General features: G+C 43.1%; 1 protein-coding gene across 12 annotated transcripts in view; it reads left to right on the forward strand.

Moving 5' to 3' along the window:
• CADPS (calcium dependent secretion activator) overlaps window positions 1-19,156 on the forward strand; it is a 374,844-nt gene that overhangs the window by 326,023 nt on the left and 29,665 nt on the right. For all 12 annotated transcript variants that reach the window (XM_040454550.1, XM_040454556.1, XM_040454553.1 and 9 more), the window contains 2 exons: window positions 1,865-1,897; window positions 8,995-9,102. In XM_040454550.1, the coding sequence (XP_040310484.1) occupies window positions 1,865-1,897; window positions 8,995-9,102 (141 nt within the window). The remainder of the gene's footprint in view (window positions 1-1,864; window positions 1,898-8,994; window positions 9,103-19,156) is intronic.

Below are 19,156 nucleotides of genomic sequence, written 5' to 3' on the forward strand. Positions count from 1 at the left end.
CATTGCCCTCTCAAGAATTAACTCATCGATGTGTGTGGTCAGCCCTTTAAAGTTTCTGAAACACTTTCTCATATGTTTTTTCACTGGGTCAGGCTCTCAACCCTGCAAAGAACACAGAATCATCATCACCCAGTTCTAGAGACCAAGTCTGTGGGACTTGACATGACTGTCTCAGGGTCAACTAGTTTTGCCACTTTGAGAATTGTCCACTCTTACTCCTGGGTTCTTGCCAACCTACCTTGTTGGTTCGCTGGCTTTTCTCCCTTGGGAGTTGGTATTTTGAAAAGGAGCCTTGAGAAAAGAGCAATTGGGGAAAATGCTCCCCTGGACACTTTACTGGGCAACATGTGGGTAGAAGCTGTGATTCCTGATAGTGGCCTCAGCCAAGTGACAAGAGGAAGCCCTACCTGTGATGTGAAAGACGTCCTAACTGTTTTGTGTGCATCTGTCTTTGTAGTTTCCAATAAGACTCAAAACCCTCTCTGACCCCAAACGTAGCCCCCTGGTCTCACCTGTGCCTCGAGGAACAAGAGCCAAGTCAAAAGGAAATAAGTCCCTTGGGCTTTACTCCTCCAACCTCGCCATTCTTGACTTCCCACAGCACGCAGAGCCCCCCCCCCAGATGTGCTTATGAATTGATCACCTTCCCTACCATTCGTTCCATGCCTACTACGTCCCAGAACCTTGTGTACATTGACCTTTAGATCACCTGCTAAAGTAAGTATCTATTAGCATCTCTGCCTTTGGCCGATGTGGGACCTGAGGCTCAGAGAGACGAAGTAATTTGCCGAAGGTCACACAGCTCGTAAGTCGTAGAGCTGGGATTTGAACCCACACCCGACTCCAGATTCCATGCTCTCAGATATATACCGCACTCTCTCCCCAAAAACTGAAAATAAATTCCATAACCACTTCCTGCTCTTCCTGTCTGGGGTTTTTAGTATTTAAGACCAGGAGACAGAACGACAGCCTTGGGACAGGCTTTGAGAGGTTCTGGTACTCTCTCAACCCCACCCACAGACACCTGTCACCCTCTGGGTTAAGGATGCCCGCCCACCACACCGCGTCCTCTTTAAGACTCTTAACTGAAACTCAAGGGTTCCATTAGGACAAACCCGTGGCCACAGGACAAAAAGACCCAAAATACAGGAAGTAACAGCGGCCTTAGTTGCTTTTCTAGACTAGCAAGCCCTCCACTAATCAGTTTCGGTTTAGCTAGTTACTTTTCTACTTTTTATTATTTTTTTTTTAATTTTTTTTTCAACGTTTATTTATTTTTGGGACAGAGAGAGACAGAGCATGAACAGGGGAGGGGCAGAGAGAGAGAGGGAGACACAGAATCAGAAACAGGCTCCAGGCTCCGAGCCATCAGCCCAGAGCCCGACGCGGGGCTCGAAGTCACGGACCGCGAGATCGTGACCTGGCTGAAGTCGGACGCTTAGCCGACTGCGCCACCCAGGCGCCCGGCTTTTCTACTTTTTAAAGGGACAAAGGAGCATGCAGAATTCCCACAACAGCCACAGGATCCTGATCAGTAAATATTTGCTTGCCTTTTCTTTTTTCTTTCTTTTTCCCTTTCTTCCTGTCTCCCTTCCTTTCCTTTCCTTCCTTTCCTCTCCCTTTTGCCTACCTTTCTTCCCTCTTTTCTCTCTCCCTCTCTCTTTTCTCTCTTTCTCTCCAAAGCGGTAGCTACAGCTTGGGAAAGAGAATAGACATCACATTTTATTTTTTTTGTACCTTTCTGTGTTTCCTGGTCAGCTCCGTGTGCCAGTGTATTGTATTGACTGATGGTGACACAGCACTGAGCTGTGGACAATGAAGCATAAACACCAACCTCACTTCTGCCCTCTTCTTTCCTCCTTAGGTGAAGGCAGCTTCCAAATATGTGGATGTACCTGTGAGTATTCGAAAATTGCTTTCGTGTGTGTGTGTGTGTGTGTGTGTGTGTGTGTGTGCACGCATGTGTATGTGTTTGCTTTCATGAGAAATTGAATGATGCTGTTTTCATTAGTTGCTACTAAATTGCATATCTCTGACTTGAATCACCAGAAAGAGAGAAGCCAAGAGTATTTCATGGTAAAACTTTTTTTTTAGATGAAAAGAGGGTATCGTTTCTTTCATCCAGAAGAGAGATCCTGTTTGAGAGTAAACCCAGTGGCCTTTCGTTTCATTTTCCTGGGTTTCTCTGGTACAGGTCATTCTCTATCGGCCTCCTCCCCTCCCCTCCCGTATGCACACCTTGGGAGTCTCCGTGAGCTAGAAATTTGCACAAGGGTACCAGTATTTTTTTTTAAACAAATAAATTCTGAATTTGTTCATTTTGGGGTCAATTCTGCAATTGTTTTAAGGAAATCTTACAGAACTGCTTATAATTAGTGCAGACCTCATTAATGAAGAGAGCTCTCAAAGTTCACAGATAAAGCACTTGTGGTTGCCCAAAATTTACATTTAAATTGAGGTTAAGTACTACACATGAACGCTGGAGTGTGGGATTACCTGTGATAAGTCAGGATACATTTATCGACAGACTTTGCCCTGCCTATTAGCAAAATAAAATTGGAGAGATTTAAATATATTCCAATAAAGGGGAAAAGAAAATGATTCTGTTTCTCCATTTCTAACAAAAGAGGTGTGAGTCTATTATAAAATATTAAATTTAGAGAGCTTATCTCAACAGCCACCAAGGGTCTTGTACTGAACGTTTCTCATTCTGAACGTGGTTAAGTGCCCTCCTTGTTCAAATACTTATTTGTTAAAATTTGTTTTTTTTCTAAAAGGATTTATATTAACATTTAAATTCATTTCCCCAGGAAGCTAAGTGTGTAATCGTTTATTGGCTTATTTCGCAAAGGATGGCAAAATGGAAAATTGGAGTGAATCTAGCATTAGCATACATTTTGTTTGTTTAATGAGAGAATGTACAATCAATAATTATGCTTTGAATTTATATAATACTTCTCATCGAGGGACCTCAGACTCCTTCACGTAGAGAGTCTTTATAATGGAGAAGAGAAAAAGCTCACACACAACCACAGCCAGGAGAGGCATTAAGTAATTTATTTTTCCAAGCCCCAAAGTATAAACTTTCAGTTCACAGGGAGCGAACTACTCAAATTCTCTGGGCCTATTTCTCCACCCTTAAAAGAGAGGTAATAATACCCAAGTCACAGGTTTGCTGTGCAGATTAAATGACACACATATATGGAACTCTCAGCACTATACCTGGCACTCCCTAGACATTTGAGCAGCAGGAGCAGAGCCCCTGGGCAGGCAGATAAGGGGGTGCTCGCACTGTATTGCACAGGGGAGCAGGGAGAGAGGATGAATTTGCTGACAGCAGTCCTGACCTGCACGGTCTGCAGCCCTAATAGAAATTGAAATTCTAGGCACCCAGCCTGAAGATCTGGTGTCTATAGGCCCCCAAGTCAAGGGGCGATCTCCCCGGCGAGGTTTAAACAGGTGCCCAGCAGGCAAGCTCCAAATACCCAGAGAAACTTGACCCGGCAATCATCGCCATCACCGGAAGTTATTGGGGAGGTCAAATTATTTTGGGGAGGGGGTCCAAAAAGTCAAACATCAGTGATTTCATGTGGTTTCCACCTAATTCCTACAGACCAGGTTTAGATTTATTGTAAAGCTAAGGGGGGGGGGGGGAAGGCTCTACATCTACACGAAAGGGAACAAAAGTGAATTAGCAGAATTTGCACCCTCTAGGGAGACAGAAGAAAATGATGCAACGTGTTCCAAACTGTGGTACATTTGCCACTGCTGATACATAATATAATAATAATTGCAATTGCAGCCAAGCCTCATAAAGCATTCCCTGTGTGCTAAGCACTGTTCTAAGGTAAGCACTTCAAATGTTTAAAGATGAGGAAGCTGAGGCGCAGAGATGGTCATTTGCTCAGGGTCCCACCGCTGGTAAGTGGCAGAGCTGAGATTTAAACCAGTCCCCTTAAACACTATGCCATCTGCAAGATGATTTTAGTTCGAGCATAGACCGACATCTTTATTGGGATAATTGAGTAATTATTTAAGGAGTATTAGAAAAAAATGTGGTTAGCACATCAAACCCATGATTTCACCAGTTGTTATGGCTCAGGACAAGGATACCCTTTAAAATCAAGTTGATTAACATCTATTTTTATAGCACATAATATCATAGCAAGAATATTGTGTTTTAGTAAATAAACAATGTTATGGAAAATAATAGCACAGAATACACAGGCGTACTGTCTGTGCATGTTTACATATGGTCAATTACAGTAATCGTGTGCTTTTCCAAACAACCCTATGGGAGGGGAATGGGATCACCCTGCTTCACAGGTGAGGAAAGTGAGGCACAGGGAGGTTAAGAGCAAGTCCAGCATCACCTGCTAGTAAATCGGGGCGTGAGGGTTTAAGTGCCAGCAGTTTGACTCCGGAAAGCCTGCTAGCCCTGCCTTCCAGGAGTCAGTTGTGTGCATGTTTTTCCAACTCTGCCTTCAGTCGGGGCACATGGGTAGCTTGAACTCAGCCAAGGAGGGAATAGTTACACCGTGGAGATTGGCAGGCGTAACCAGTCAAGGTTTGCTGTTTTGTTCTGTTGTTTCTGTCTTCTGTTTTGAAGAGCCAGTGTCCTGGCACACCGGGGACGATCACCTATTAAATCACGTGTCCTCACCCCAGAATGTGCAGCGTTAATACTTGGCAGTGTTTGGGGAGGGGGGTTGTCTTTTGTTTTTTTTTTAAGTAGAGATTTCAGGCCCCTTGTGTCCAGAGATTCTGCTTCAATAGTTCGCGGGGAGGGGGGGAGGGGGGGAGGGGTGCGGAGCCTGGAAATCTCTTTCCAAAGAGCTGATCTGGGAGAGTGCAGGTTTGGGAACCAGTAGGCTAAACCCATGAGTCTGGACCTTGGCTACGTATTGGAAACACCTGGGGAGCCCTTACGAGCATTAGCGCCAGGTTGCTTGCCAAATTAAAACAATTTCTGGAGTGAGGGGTCTTGGTGATAGTATTGCCCAAAGCTCCCCAGATCCTTCTCATTTGCAGCCAGGGTTAAGACCTCTGGGTGAAATCATCTTCCGAGGTGTTTCTGGCTCTGATGTCTCCGAGTTCATCTGTGTTGCCCTGTGAGGTTTTTGGCACATGGTTTATTGGTTTAGTTCCTTGTGGGGACTAGTAGTTAGTTACATTAGAGATCTGTCTCTTAATTATCCGCACTAATGTAGAGAAGTGCTGTTACCAGTCATTCAAAACATTGTGTAATCCCCAAAGCCTATCTCTTTGTCTTAGATGTAGTGTTTGACCCTGCCGAATATACATGACAGATTTGCATTTCTAATTAGGGCTTGCTGAAATTACTGAAAATTTGAATTTGTTTTCAAGCTCAGAAGTACCTGGTAGGGGCAAGCTATGATTAAAATGTCCTATTTTTCCTAAGCCACAGAGTGGCTTCTTCACAAATGATACCTTCCACAGGTGGAGGGAGTCAACTATACAGAGATTGTTTGTTTTATACGTTTGGTAAAATCTCCATCCTCGGCCTGTCCAAGCCATATTTGAAGTAAACAATGTACGAGATACTAAACACCATCATCTGAAGCTTTCCCCACTGTGTTTAGAAAGCAGTATGGTATAGGGGCGCCTGGGTGGCTCAGTCAAGCGGCCTCATGGTTTGTTGGTTTGAGCCCCTCATCTGGCCCTGTGCTGACAGCTCAGAGCCGGGAGCCTGCTTCGGATTCTGTGTCTCCCTCTCTCTCTGCCCTTCCCCACACTCGTGCTGTGTCTCTGTCTCTCAAAGGTGAATAAATGTTAAAAAAAAAAAAAAAGAAAGAAAGGAAAGGAAAGCAATATGGTATAAAGCCTCATTTATCTAATAGCATCAGTCATTTAGCCAAGAATATTTTCCATGTACAACTGCAAGTTAGCTTGTCTGTGAACAGTCTTTCTTTTAACCATTTTGGTTGGAAATCTACCTAGGCTTCATTACACATCCTTCTCTGCCTGTGTCAACAGAAAACTGTACTTCAACCCTCCCTCAATGACAAAGGATCAACACTGTGACTGTCTTTCCCCCGTAGCCACGTAGTGACCTGCTACCCACAGGGCCTCCAGAGGTATAGAGGTGGCTTACCTCTGCCCTTGATAGTCCCAGACCCCAGTGGTTGCTGGGTCTACCTGTCTGGTGCTGCAGTTTGCTAAGGGCGTTGGGAAAAGTGACAGCACTCTGTTATCAGCCCACCCGTTTCAAACAGTTGCCCCTTCCTGGTCCACTGAAGGAAGGGAGACAAACTTGTTGGCTTTGGATGTAAAGCTGGTGAGAAAGGAAGAAGGTGGTGAGTGGAGGCCTGGGGACTGTATCATAAGAACACTGTATACATTGGCACACAGAGACTGTATCGTCTTTATTTGGATGTTGGTTTCTCTCAAGCCCCGTTTTTCTTCTTGGTTCCAAAGTAGATTCCAAAGGTGGGTAAGGCTATGAAGTGATACAATATTGTGGGGCAGGGTGGGGGAACAGAGTCATAGTGGCTCATGTTTGTATATCAATTTATGGCTTTTATGGTATCTTGACCTACATTATTTTATAACAACCCTTGAAGGTAAGTAGGAGAGCTACTATTAATCCCATTTTACAGATGGTGTAACTAAGACCCAGAGAAATTTAAATGATGTTCGCAAGTTCCAGTTGGTGGGGGAATATAATAAAAATCCAGGTAGTGTGACTAAAGAGCTCAAAAAAAAAAAAAAAAAAAGATGTGGGGAAGGGGCTTATTCATTCACGGGTTTGTTCATTCAGCATATATTTACTGAGCACCTACTCTGTGCCAGGCATCATTCTGTGTGCTGAGGATACAATAGAAAATAGATCAAATAAAGCCCCTATATTTGTGGAGTTATGTTCTAGTGAGAGCAAACAAGCAGATATATAGTAAATGTCAGCTATTGGTACACGTGATGAAGAAAAAGAAGGGTCAAAAGGTAGAGAACCATAGAGCTTTTTAACTACCTAGGTGAGATAAACCACCCTGTTTTTTTTTGGGGGGGTCAAAGTTTTTAAATTTTTTTTTCAACGTTTATTTATTTTTGGGACAGAGAGAGACAGAGCATGAACGGGGGAGGGGCAGAGAGAGAGGGAGACACAGAATCGGAAACAGGCTCCAGGCTCTGAGCCATCAGCCCAGAGCCTGACACGGGGCTCGAACTCCCGGACCGCGAGATCGTGACCTGGCTGAAGTCGGACGCTTAACCGACTGCGCCACCCAGGCGCCCCTGGGTCAAAGTTTTTAAAACTTAAATGAAACGCCCTTTGATGACAGTAAATTTTGTGGAAAGAGAAGGAGTGGGTGAAAATAACCATTCTTATAGGTTACTAACGTTGCCGGTTACTAACAGGGCTGCTGAATTGAGCTTTGAATCTTAGCTCTAAGGTGGCTGCATGAGTCCAGGAAAAGGCCATATCTGCCTCCAGGATCACCAGGGAAGAAATGGAAACAATACTAATAAGTTTCTCAAGTCCCCCCAAGTGGGGGGGGGTCCCCATCCCTACTGAGAATGCCCTTTGATGTGCGGCTGCCAAAGGGAGAGAAGGAGCCTAGCGAGGTGCCAGTTTAGAACTGATATGTATCACTTACATCTCATTGGAGAACCTCTATTGTTTCGTATCATAAAACTGCCACAATTATAGGACCATCACGGAACCTGCTCAATCCATTCACTGAAAATTGCTTGAAAGTGTAACAGTTGACTACTGTGGCTTTGGATTGTCCTCATTGTTTTTCAAATTAATACCTTGTCATTGTTCCAGCAGGTGTTAAGAAATGTTACTAGCATCCCAGGGGCCAAAGCATTGGCCCTTTCCTTGATAATTGTTTGCTTTGTATCATGAAAAAAAAAAAAAATACAGTCCTACTGTTTCCAAACCTTCCTCATTTTCACCCTGGAAATTACACAGAAGTGTTAACTAACTTCAATTTGCAGTGGCTGACAGTCCCGTCTTGTAGAGAAATGATACTTTGTGATCTAAGGTAAATCACAGTAATGAAAACTAATCTTGTTTAGTTATTAGCAAACATACATGTCTGCTGTGGAAATTTAAGCGGTTTGTTGCAGCTCTCCTGATGACCCATATTACATTGTTTTAATAGGTTTCTTTGGACGTATCTTTGATTGCGACATCTCAAGCAGTGTGCACCCCGAGCCTCTCTTTTTTTTTTTTTTTGTATTAGTATTTTCTCACAATAAATTATTTCTTAACTCTGGATGAACCACCTGCTTACCTTTCCAGAAAATCGAATTTATTTAAAAATCCCGTCCTTCGCCCTCCTCCTCAATTCCTGCTTTTTAAAATTTGGGGGCCATAAGGCTGCGCTGGGAAGTAAAGACAGATAAGAGGTTGAATGTCTCCTCTGAGTAAACCGATTAGGAAATATTCACTACATACTCAGGTTAAAGTGTTCCTCCCCTCCCACCCACCCACCCAAAAAAAAATGTGGCTTCAGTAGGAGGAGATGTACGCTAAAATATAATTTCTTTACTTAGCATTTTCTCCATTTTTTAAAGAAGAAAAAAAGATCGAGGAAGGCTGTCACCTTTCCAATGTTATATTAAGGACAGACAGTGGAAGACAGAGTCTGTTTGGGTATTCTTAAATGGGGATTTCAATCCAAAGAAAAGCCAGAGGATGTCTCTGGGTTATCCAGTGATGATTTATCTGTTATAGTATCTATAGCAGAAAAAGAAATTAATAGCTTAAAAAAATAACTGTAAAACCATGTAATCCCAGCTCCTTTTCTTAGCCAGGTTTGATTCCTGGAAAGAGCAGGAGGCTCAAATATCAGTTCTTAGCAGTCCAGGCTGTGGATAGCTCTACAGTATATTATGAATAGCTTCAAATTCCAGCACAGGCAGTGTGGGGTGGGGTAGGGTGGGGTGGGGAGACTGAAATGCATGAGTCACCGAGGAAGTCACTGTCTGAAAATTCCATTTTCATGTTTTCCTGTTTCTTTGCAGAAACCCGGGATGGACGTGGCCGACGCCTATGTGACTTTCGTCCGTCACTCTCAGGATGTCCTCCGTGATAAGGTCAATGAGGAGATGTATATAGAAAGGTTATTTGATGTAAGTAAATGCCTTCTCCTCCTTGAAGACCAAGGAGGAGACCCTCCAAAATGTGACAAAATAAGAGACAGGAGGATAAGTCACATTTTGAGAAAATGGATTGGTCCTGATTCGAGCAATGTCTTTCCCTTTCCCTCTGCCTTAGGCTCTTATCTGTCGTGTGTCTGTTCCGAACCCACTCTGGCGTGGCCGTGTCTCAGTCCCAATCTGTGTGATACGTAGGACGACGCACAGCCTCTCTCAGCAAGCAGCCTCGTTTCTGCACGAAGCTTGTGAGGCAGCTTTTCTGTAACTGGCAGAGACCTTTCTTGGTCATGGTCCTCCTCGCAATCTGGCCTTGCTTTAGGGATGTGTTGTCATCGGGGAGGCTGACACCGGCTCCCTCTCCTGGGGGTGGTGCCTCCCTGACCCCAGCCGTGGCTTGCAGATGTACACTACGTGGTGCATTGTTACCCTTCCAAGAGAACTCCGTTTCTGGAAGCCTGGAAATGCTTCGTTAGCCCTGGCTTTGGGCAAACTCTTGTACTAGACTTGTTCAGTCAGTGTGGTTTTAAACCGGGGCACCCCCTGCCCACCCACCCACTTGAAAACTCGGGAGAAGAAGCGGCTATACAAAGAGCAGGTATATCAGGCTGCCCGACCCAGACCGAACTGGAGAAAATGCAGATTTCTGAGGATTAATAGCTATCAAGCAGTGTTATTTCCACTGTGACTACATCTGCACTTCCAAAGCAAGCCACTGAGGCAAAAAGAAGGGGGGAAAAAAAAAGGAATCTGCTTTGGTCTCAAACTGCCTGCCTCTTTCAGGCCAAAGCAGATGGGGCTGCCTAATTTAGCCAGATATTTTGCTTCAAGTTTCCACTGAATTTGCCAGTGTAGACCCGGCCAGAGTGCATGGAAGCTGACGTACTTGTCTCCGTGTGGCTCTAATTGTGCAGCCTACTTCTGTCTCGTGAAGCGTGAGCTCTTCTGTCCAGGTTTTCGTATATTTTTAGTGCCAGCCCGAACATTAATGTTTTGGTCTACTATGGAATCCGTGTTTCTATATTTTTTCTGTGATTGTGTTCAGCAATTTACATTGAGTTTGTGCGTGTGTGTGCGCGCGTGTTTTTGTTCCATGGCTAAGTGAGCTCATTGTTGGCAGTGCTCAGGATTCTCCAGCTTCTGACTTTTATATGCTTTGTCTTCCAGCTCATTTGCTTTCCTCGTGTGTTGAAAAGGCTCCTTCCTTTTTTTCTTTTCCAATCATCCCCTCTCTGTGCTCAATATCGCTCTTTCCTCTGCATCACCTTTCCTCAAGAAAACCTTTCTTACTTTTTAATTCCCACCCGTCCTCTCTCTCGGATTAAAATGGAACTTATCTCTCATGTCAAATGTTTTATCACATTATATCAAGTGGCATGAATTAGAATCAAATAATCTTCCTGTGTACATCTTCTAGCATGACCCACATCCACTGAGAATGCCTCATACATACATAAAACTCACCAGCGGGTTCTCTCCCTTCTCTGCATGTGTGCCTTTACGAAAGTACTGAGCCTAGAATGCCCAGGGCACAATCACCCATCCAATAGGCATTGAAAACAGAGACAGGCAGCAGCCTCAGATGGCAGTTAGGAGTGCGGACAGTCTGCCCATCTCCACCGAATTAAATTCCAAACCGCAAATTTTCAAGAAGCCTGTGGATTGTTCTTTTCAATGCCTAGGTTGCCTTTTTTGTTTTGTTTTGTTTTCCTTTGATCAGTATCTTCTGATTCTCAGTTTTGTGTGGCCCTCGCGTGCGTGTGCGTGTGCGTTCCTGTGCGAGCGTGTGTGCGAATAACCTTGTGCTCTCTAACACTTTAAAACATCTCGTACTGAATTTGATGTTTGATCTGCAGCTTAGCCTGTCGCTTCCTCACAGATAAGCCACCTCTTCTTTTTTTTTTTTTTTTATTAAAATGACAAGGGGCACAAAAAATTTTAAGGTAGCCTTGTTGAAGGCAACAAGACAAATTGTCCTTTTCTGTGGCTTTTTTTTTTTTTTTTTTTTTTTTTAAGGAAAGTGCAACTGAATTGTTATTCGAAAATAAGAGTGGAGCCTTGGCTGACACAGATGGGAAAGCTAGACTTGTCCGGCCATTGTAGAACACAGTCAAATTCAAGCCCTCTGGCTTCTAGTGTGAATTAATAATGAAAAGACACATTTACTAAGAATATGCTGCTCAGAAAGTAAATTATGCTTAGGGTCATTCAAAAACTCGCAAGTATTTCTAGCCCCTTGTCGAATTACACTGACCTGTGTAAGACGGCCTCCTTAATTCTGTGAGAATCCTCCCAATTTAGTCTCATAGTGTGCTAATCATGTTTCCTGAGGGAGTCTTAGTTTCACTCCCCAGAGTATCTGATTTTAAAGACTTCACCATTACAATCATTCGCTGAACCTCACTCCCACCCCTGTGGGAAAAAATTTTTTTTCAATAGCTTATTTGGAGCTAATAAATCTCTTGCCTTTTACTTTCTTACTTTCCAAATAACCTGCTCCCCTAATTTACAGAATATCGGTGCTAAGCAACCTAACTGATGTAGTGCAAAAAAAGTTATTGAATCTGTCATGGATTTAAAACAGTTGTCATTTGAAAAACCCAGAGCTTCTCAAAAAGCTTCATTACCATGCAGTCTCGGTAATTTAATTCAGTACTTACTGTTTTTCTATAATCTAGCAGCAAAACATCAGATTACCAACATGTTTGATTATTTTCGGCTTCTGTTTCCTCAAGCATGGTGTTTATGTCTTTGCATCTACGCTCTGCAAGGCTCTCGTGTCCACTGAGCTAAACAAGGGGAAGCAAATGTTCAGGCAGGAGGGTCTCTGAAACCGACCACCCTCAGTTTCCTGCCACAGTGAACGTGTTCTTTAAACTCTGTTCCTTACTGATGGTGGTCCTGGGGCAGGTTTCTAAACAATTGGCAGAAATCTATGGAGAAAAACTTGTTGATCTGAGAGGGGGCTCTTCCAAATTGTTGCATTTTGATAAATGGCAGAAATGAATAATAGGAAATTAGCATTTTGAACGAGGACAAAAATACAGCTCTCCGAGATTGTTTGCTGTTTGGGGGTTGTTGATTCCGACTGTGGTGTCACTCTCTGGTTTTTAGCTCCTGCTGGCATCTGTCATTCAGAGGCATGTCTCAGAGTTTCTGTTGTGCTTTCAGCTGTGTTTCAAAGTCTCCATTTTATTTACCTGAAAAGTCCTTTAAGTTCTTGCTATTTAGTTTTGTGACGCGGTTTCTTGGTTGTTGTTGTGATGTTTTGGTTTTGCCTTTCTGAATGTGCCTTGTAGAAAAGGCTGGATGGCATTAGTGTGTGTTTGCATCTGAGAATATTTGGACTAATAGTGGGTCATTTAATGAGCGCATCTTCCGTTTTAACTGGGCTCCCTCGGATCTAGCTTTCCCTCTGCCTTGTCATTGTACTTTTGGCTGGAATTGGGTGCTTGTGGGAGATTATCGGCATAGCATTTGGGGCTCTATATTTAATGTTCTGCATTTTTATCTATTTTATTATGTAACTTAAGAACAGTGTTCCAAATTCTTCTTCACCAACATTTTTTTTAAACAGGCATTCTCTAGGCTTATTGAAGCGATACATCAGACATAACGTTGCCTAACCAGGTTTTCTAAGGCAGGGAAAGCTTCTCTGTTTATTAGTAATTGATTGGCACTGTCCAGATTCTGTTAAATACTATCAACTTTTTTAGTCATGCACCTAAGAAAAAAACTAACCAGTCCAAAATTAAGTACCGTTTGGGGCGTCGGGGTGGCTCAGTCAGTTAGGCGTCTGACTCCAGCTCAGGTCATGATCTCACGGCTCATGGGTTCGAGCCCCGCATCGGGCTCTGCGCTGACAGCTCAGAGCCTGGAGCCTGCTTCGGATTTTTTGTCTCCTCTCTCTCTCTACCCCACCCCTGTTCACACTCTGTCTCTCTCTCTCTCTCTCTCTCTCTGTCTCTCTCTCTCTCTCTCAAAAATAAATAAGCTTTAAGAAATTAAAACCAAAAACAAATCAAGGACTGATTGGAAAAGAATCCTCATGCAGCCTCCCATACTGTTTCAGATGTACAACTATACATTTCATCTGCATTTTTGTAATTTTCCTAAAAGTAGGACATATGATTTTAAACTGGTTTCAGTTGCTGCAAAATAACAGTTTAAAATATTTCAAAACAAAAGATTGGGCGATTTAAAGCAAGAGAATATTCCAATACGTAAAACAGCAATGAATTTAAATTATATTAAAGATGCTGAATTTTTAAAGGAGAATCAGGTTGCTGTCAGACTCCAATGGAAGCTTGGCCTCCTGGAAAATTTTGCTGACTTTTAAAGAAAATATAAAACATAGATAGGAAATAATCTCCATATTCCTAAAGCAGCTGTTGAGGAGAAACGCGCAAACCCAAGAAATAGCTTGAAGACAGTGATTTAAAGCTTGAGTGTCCATAAATCATGCAGATGGCTCCCCCCACACCCCCCCCCACTTGGGTGATTAATTCAATATCTTCCCCCAAAACAAAAACATGCTTTTTGAAATTAGAGATCAGATCATCAGGAGAAGCACCTAAGATTTCAAGGTCTAAACAAAAATTAATTTATTTTCTTTCCTCCTTGTACTTCTTGAAGACACAGACTGAGAAGAAAATCGGGATTAAAAGAGATGTGCTTAGGGTGAATTCATCTGCTTAAACCTCACAGGCTCGGAGATGAGTGATTAAAAAACCATCTCGAACTTGGAAGGCATCCACGTTGGTGGTAATGCCCGATCCGCACTGGCGTTCCTCAGGCCCCCGTGCCGTTGTGAACCAGGCCCGGCGAACATTTGACTGGGGATGATACATGGATTATATAGGTCAATTATACACTTAATCTGCCTTCTGGAGGATTAAGTATTTGCAGATTGACTCTGCTTTTGGCTTCTCTCTGGCAGTTATCAGATCAGGAAAGGGCCCCTTACCAAACCCGCCTCGTGAGCACTTAATCAGGCAGTGCGGTCAGGATCGGATGGGGCCGCTGCTCTGTGCTCTTTGCATTGCACAGATTTTAATTTGCTGTTCCATTATCAAATCGGATATTTGTCCACTCTCTGTGTCAGCACAATAATTGAGTGCGAATATTTCCCATTAAAGGGGTAATTTGCAAAATGAAACCTTTGCCTATTAAAACGCATTTGCTATATTTACATAGGAAACCACAGATAACCTTATTTCCATAACCTTATTAAATTACACAAGCACTATGTTTGTGAACAGATATCAATCCAACTAGGAGTCATCCTGCTCGAGGAAGTAAGGGCTGAATAGACTCTAAGGAAGCATTATGTTATTCTGTTAGGTATGTAAGGTGTATCACCGGCTGTCCAGGTGAGGGAAACGTACTTCCAAAGGTACAGCATGGGGAGCGGCAAGGCATATGGCGTCTGGGCACTGAGATAGTGGGTTCTCTCCTCCACAAGCAGTAAGCAGGTTTGACTGCCCCGAATAGGAGCTACGGTGTAGTGATCATGGGCCGTGATGCGGAGCCTTCAGACTTCACCCCTGATCCTCACAAGCTGGGTGACCTTCAGTAAGGTATTTAATCTCTCAGAGCTCCAGCTGATTCATCTATGTAACAGAGATGAAAGTAAGCAGAACCTTCTCGCGGAGTTGTTATGGGGGTGAAATGCCCTGCACAGCTGCAAGCGTCGGGCCCTGGGCGAGCATTTGGTAAGTGTTAGCCGCCACCACCACCATCATCGTCACGTCCATATCGCCATTGTCATCACTGAAATGGAACCGCTTTTCCCAGATCTCTTCTTGTCTTGTCGAACAACACTCCGTATCCGTTGAAAGATGTTAACCCCAAACTTGCTTAGATTGCTTGATATACAGCAGCCCGGTACCATTCTACTTTGAGTAAACATAGTTCTGAAACCGGCAGAACAACGGAAGTCGGGCCTGGGGCTTTGAAGTGAGCCAGGCAGGAGTAGGGATCCTGGTTTTGCCTAGGCTGAGCTAGCTTCAGGTGACTTCGTTAGCTGCTTTGGGCCTCAGTTTCCCCATCTGTAACGAAACTGACTTCTTACAGTAGTTGTGAGGACAAAATAACGTAATGGCTATGGACTGGCCTACTCAGACATTCAAGAAGCCTTTTATCATCAGCATTATCATCTCATAGAATTCTTGGTTCTTTTAAGTGATTTTAAAATGACTGAGCCCTACCCCCTAAACAAAACCCAACTGCGTTGGCATATTAATCAGATTTGACCTTCTGAACATGAAGAGGTTTTTTTTTAGAGCATGGAGGAATGACTAATCCCTTTTATTGTTACAGATGCAATAAATGTGCATCGGAGACTTTTAGAAAATACAGCTAAGCAAAAATAAGAAAACGCTGTGTCCCCCGCACCCAGAGATCATTACTTGAGTGTTTATTCTTTGGGATCTTTCTCGAGGTGCTTATATACATTATGGTTTTGTTGTTGTTGTTGTTGTTGTTGTTGTTGTTGTTTTAACAAAATAAGTAGGCAAAAATTGCTCTATAAATGTTCTTCTAATGCACTGTACATATTAAGAATCCCCCTCCTGTCCCCAAAGTATTCTTGGCATCTGGTTTGTGCAAACCAGGATCGGATACAGGGCTACATATCACATCTGGTGGTGATGCACCTTAAACTCCTTTTTATCCGCACTGGCCCTTTTCTCGTGGCCCTGACTTGTTAAAGGGACCGCCCTGCCAATTGTTCTGCAGACTGGAGGAGTTTATTACTAGCTAAACATAGAACTGATTTAAGGAGGAAAAAAAAAATCTAGCTGAATTCAACCAAGTCTTTCTTTTAGACATAAATTAGTATCTCAGCATAATTCAACCAAGGATTTTTAAAGCTGTTCTTTGTATAAGGAGAATTTTTGAAGCTGGTTCTGAAAAACAAAAACAAAAGCAGTTAAACAGCAAGAAATCGTCAGAGGCCTGGATACAAGTTGGCTATGTGAGGAGCTACAGGGATTTTATTTGATGTATGAAGGCAGAGATACGTGAGCGGGGTGGTAAATCCAGGTCCATGGTCCAGTATTTTTTGTGTCCCTGTGACTTCTTCGGTGCAATCCTGGACCAGTAACTGACATGCGTGCCTCCAGACCCTGAGGAAGGTTCCTTCGTTAATTCTGCTAGGATTTTCCCTGAGGTTATCAATCTGAAATTAAGCCGTCCAAATCAGTCAGAGGCTGAGCTTTCAATACTCTTCAGATCAAATTTTAATTGAACTGTGGCCTTGTCCTTGTCATCCTCAATTATGAGGCTAAAGAGCATATAGTCCAGTCTATAAGGACATCCTTTAGAATCTGTGTGATGATATATATTGGAAAGAAAAACAAATCTGAAATGTACTAGGAAAAGCAGTCAGGAAAGGAGAAACAATTGTTTTTTTTTTTCCACCTGATTTTGAACCCCGAAATAAATTCTTGACAATGCAGCCTTGTCCTGAGCCTTGCAGCAGAGCTACAGAGGAGAGTCCCTTCCCACAAAGATTATGGAAACTGGACACAGAGTCAGAAAGAAATGAGGAGTAGAGGGCCTATTCCTCTCACCTTGATTTGCAACATTATTATATTAACATCCGCACGCGCCCGCACACACACACAAACAATCAGGATTTAAGATCGTGGATGTGAACCTCAGACCCAAGAGCCTCCCAGTGGGAACTCTAGAACACTCCAAGTTCATCTTCATGACTTTACTCCTCCAGTGCCCCTCAAAGACCCAATGTCTTCTAGATTTTCCTACTTCCCACCATCCAAATGTGCCTCTGACAGATTTGCTATTTCTTCCTCTGTTCCGGTAAAGAGTTAGTGCTCCCTTTGTTGGGATATTTGCAGTTTTAACAAACTATTTAGCCAAAAGAAGAAGGCACTAACAATAGAAATTTTAACCTTTGAGACGACAGGAAGCAAGCTCTATTAGGGTGGAAGGGGGTGGACAGAAGAATGTTTTGAGGGCTCTGATGCCCTCTTGCCATGACTCTCCTATTCAAGTATGAATCGTCTCTTGCCGCATGGCCTTCAGCATAACAAGTAAATGTAACAATTAATTATTTTTCTTTTGGAGTCTTAGATATAGAAACACATTTCCGTTCCACATGGACATAGGAATGCGTCTCGCCATACCTGGGTGGAGGGTTTCAGCGGTCCTGCATGCAGAAAAGATAAAGGGGCATTAATAGATTTGGATTATTTGGATTAATTGTGTCAAATGGATTATTACTATCCAAAAGTAATTGCTTATGCTTTTGTTAGCATCATCCTTACAGATTTATATTTCAGTGCAGGTCTTCAAGGAGTTCTTTTCTAATCTAGCTGCTTCCTGAAGCCATTCATAGAAATAGGTCTCATTTACTTTTCGGCAAACCTTATATAAAACCAGTCTTGAATTTTCCCTGGAGCTTGTGTTCAGGGAAGAGTTTTGCTAAGTGTCTTTATCAGAACAGCTTTCTGTGTTCCAGGAGACATTTGGTGAATACAGTTAATTTGTTTTCTTTTCCAGAGAAGAATGTTCCCATAATCATTCTAAGAAGCCAGGCTGATTGCTCTGTTATATTAAGGTCATGGTATCCTTGCTAACATGACCCACACAATACTTTTGTGTCTTAGAAACGGGGCTTTTTTTTTCTTATGGCAGACTTATGGCATGGAGGCAGTAAGCGACAGACTCTTACACACACCACACATGTGCGCGCATGCGGGCACACACACACACACACACACACACACACAAACACACAGAGTAGCCAAGGCACATTTTGTGGAACAAATATTATCACACTGCGTTGTAAGATACGAGATGTACTAAATCCTTAAATACTTCCCATTAATTAACCAACGATTTTTCTCCCTGCCGGGTTCTGAAAAGGCTACTATCAAAAGATTTCACTGTCTCTTTATACCCAGAGTCCTAGTCACTTGCTCTAATACTTTTTTTTAATGAATGAATTTAAAATGTCCTCTAGTACTGTTCATGGACCGTCAACGTTAGCCTCACCTGCGAGTTTGTAAGAGGTGCAGAATCGCAGTCGTAACCCCAGCCCAGATGAATCTGAATCTGCATTTTAGCAAGATCCTCTGTTGATTCAAACGCACGTTAAAGTTTGAGAAGTACTGGGGAAGGTCAGTGACTTCCTACCTTATTTTCTCACAACTCACAGTAAGAAACATTTCAGCCCAGTACCTGAACACACAGAGAGAGAGAGAGAGAGAGAGAGAGAGAGAACAAAAGTTCATGCAACAATATTGACCCTCTATGTAATACAGTCTGATATTTTCTATTCCATCTTTCAGAATGGGTGGTGAGAACCAATAAACTGATTTTATCACATACTAATAGGTCACAACCCTCAGTTTTAGAAACATACCTGGAACCAAGTTGTCCCCCGTGGCACGAGTGGCACTTGGAGGCAAGTGACTGTATGTTGCTAGATGCTAGTCTGTCTCCTGAGGAATGTTGAGCAACATCCCAGCTTCCACCCACTAGATGCCAGTAGCAACCCCCTCTCAGTTGTAGTGACCAAAAATGTCTCCAGACATGGCCAAATGTGTCCTTGCGGGGAGTGGGGAAGGGAATCACCCCCGTTTGAGAGCCACCGATCTGGACGAACCAGAAAAGGAGTTGGTGCGCAGTGCGTGCAGGGAGCCCTTGCTTTCTTTATGTCAGATGTCCCCCAGCTGCCGCCACCACATACACGGTGAATATGTTATAGTAACAACAACCAAGAGTCCATTTGTCAACCCCGGGAGTTTGCTTGGGAGCTGTGCCAGTCCCAGAAGTAGATTATGTTTGGGGGGCTTCATGCATCTACAGGAAAAGCTGTGAGCCATCTACAACTCCTCACCCTCCTACTGTCTCCCCCAGAATAGTCCACTCAGAGCTGGCAGAAGGATCTGGAGCAGTGTGTTAGATCAGCAGTACAGATTCCCGCTTTGGCCTCCCTAATTGCTTTTCTTCTTATAATTCCACCCAGACCTAGGTTTAAAAAAAAAAAAAAAAAAAAAAA

The sequence above is a fragment of the Herpailurus yagouaroundi genome, unplaced genomic scaffold (assembly GCF_014898765.1).
Source record: "Herpailurus yagouaroundi ecotype Mexico unplaced genomic scaffold, PumYag 213, whole genome shotgun sequence".
NCBI lineage: Eukaryota > Metazoa > Chordata > Mammalia > Carnivora > Felidae > Herpailurus > Herpailurus yagouaroundi.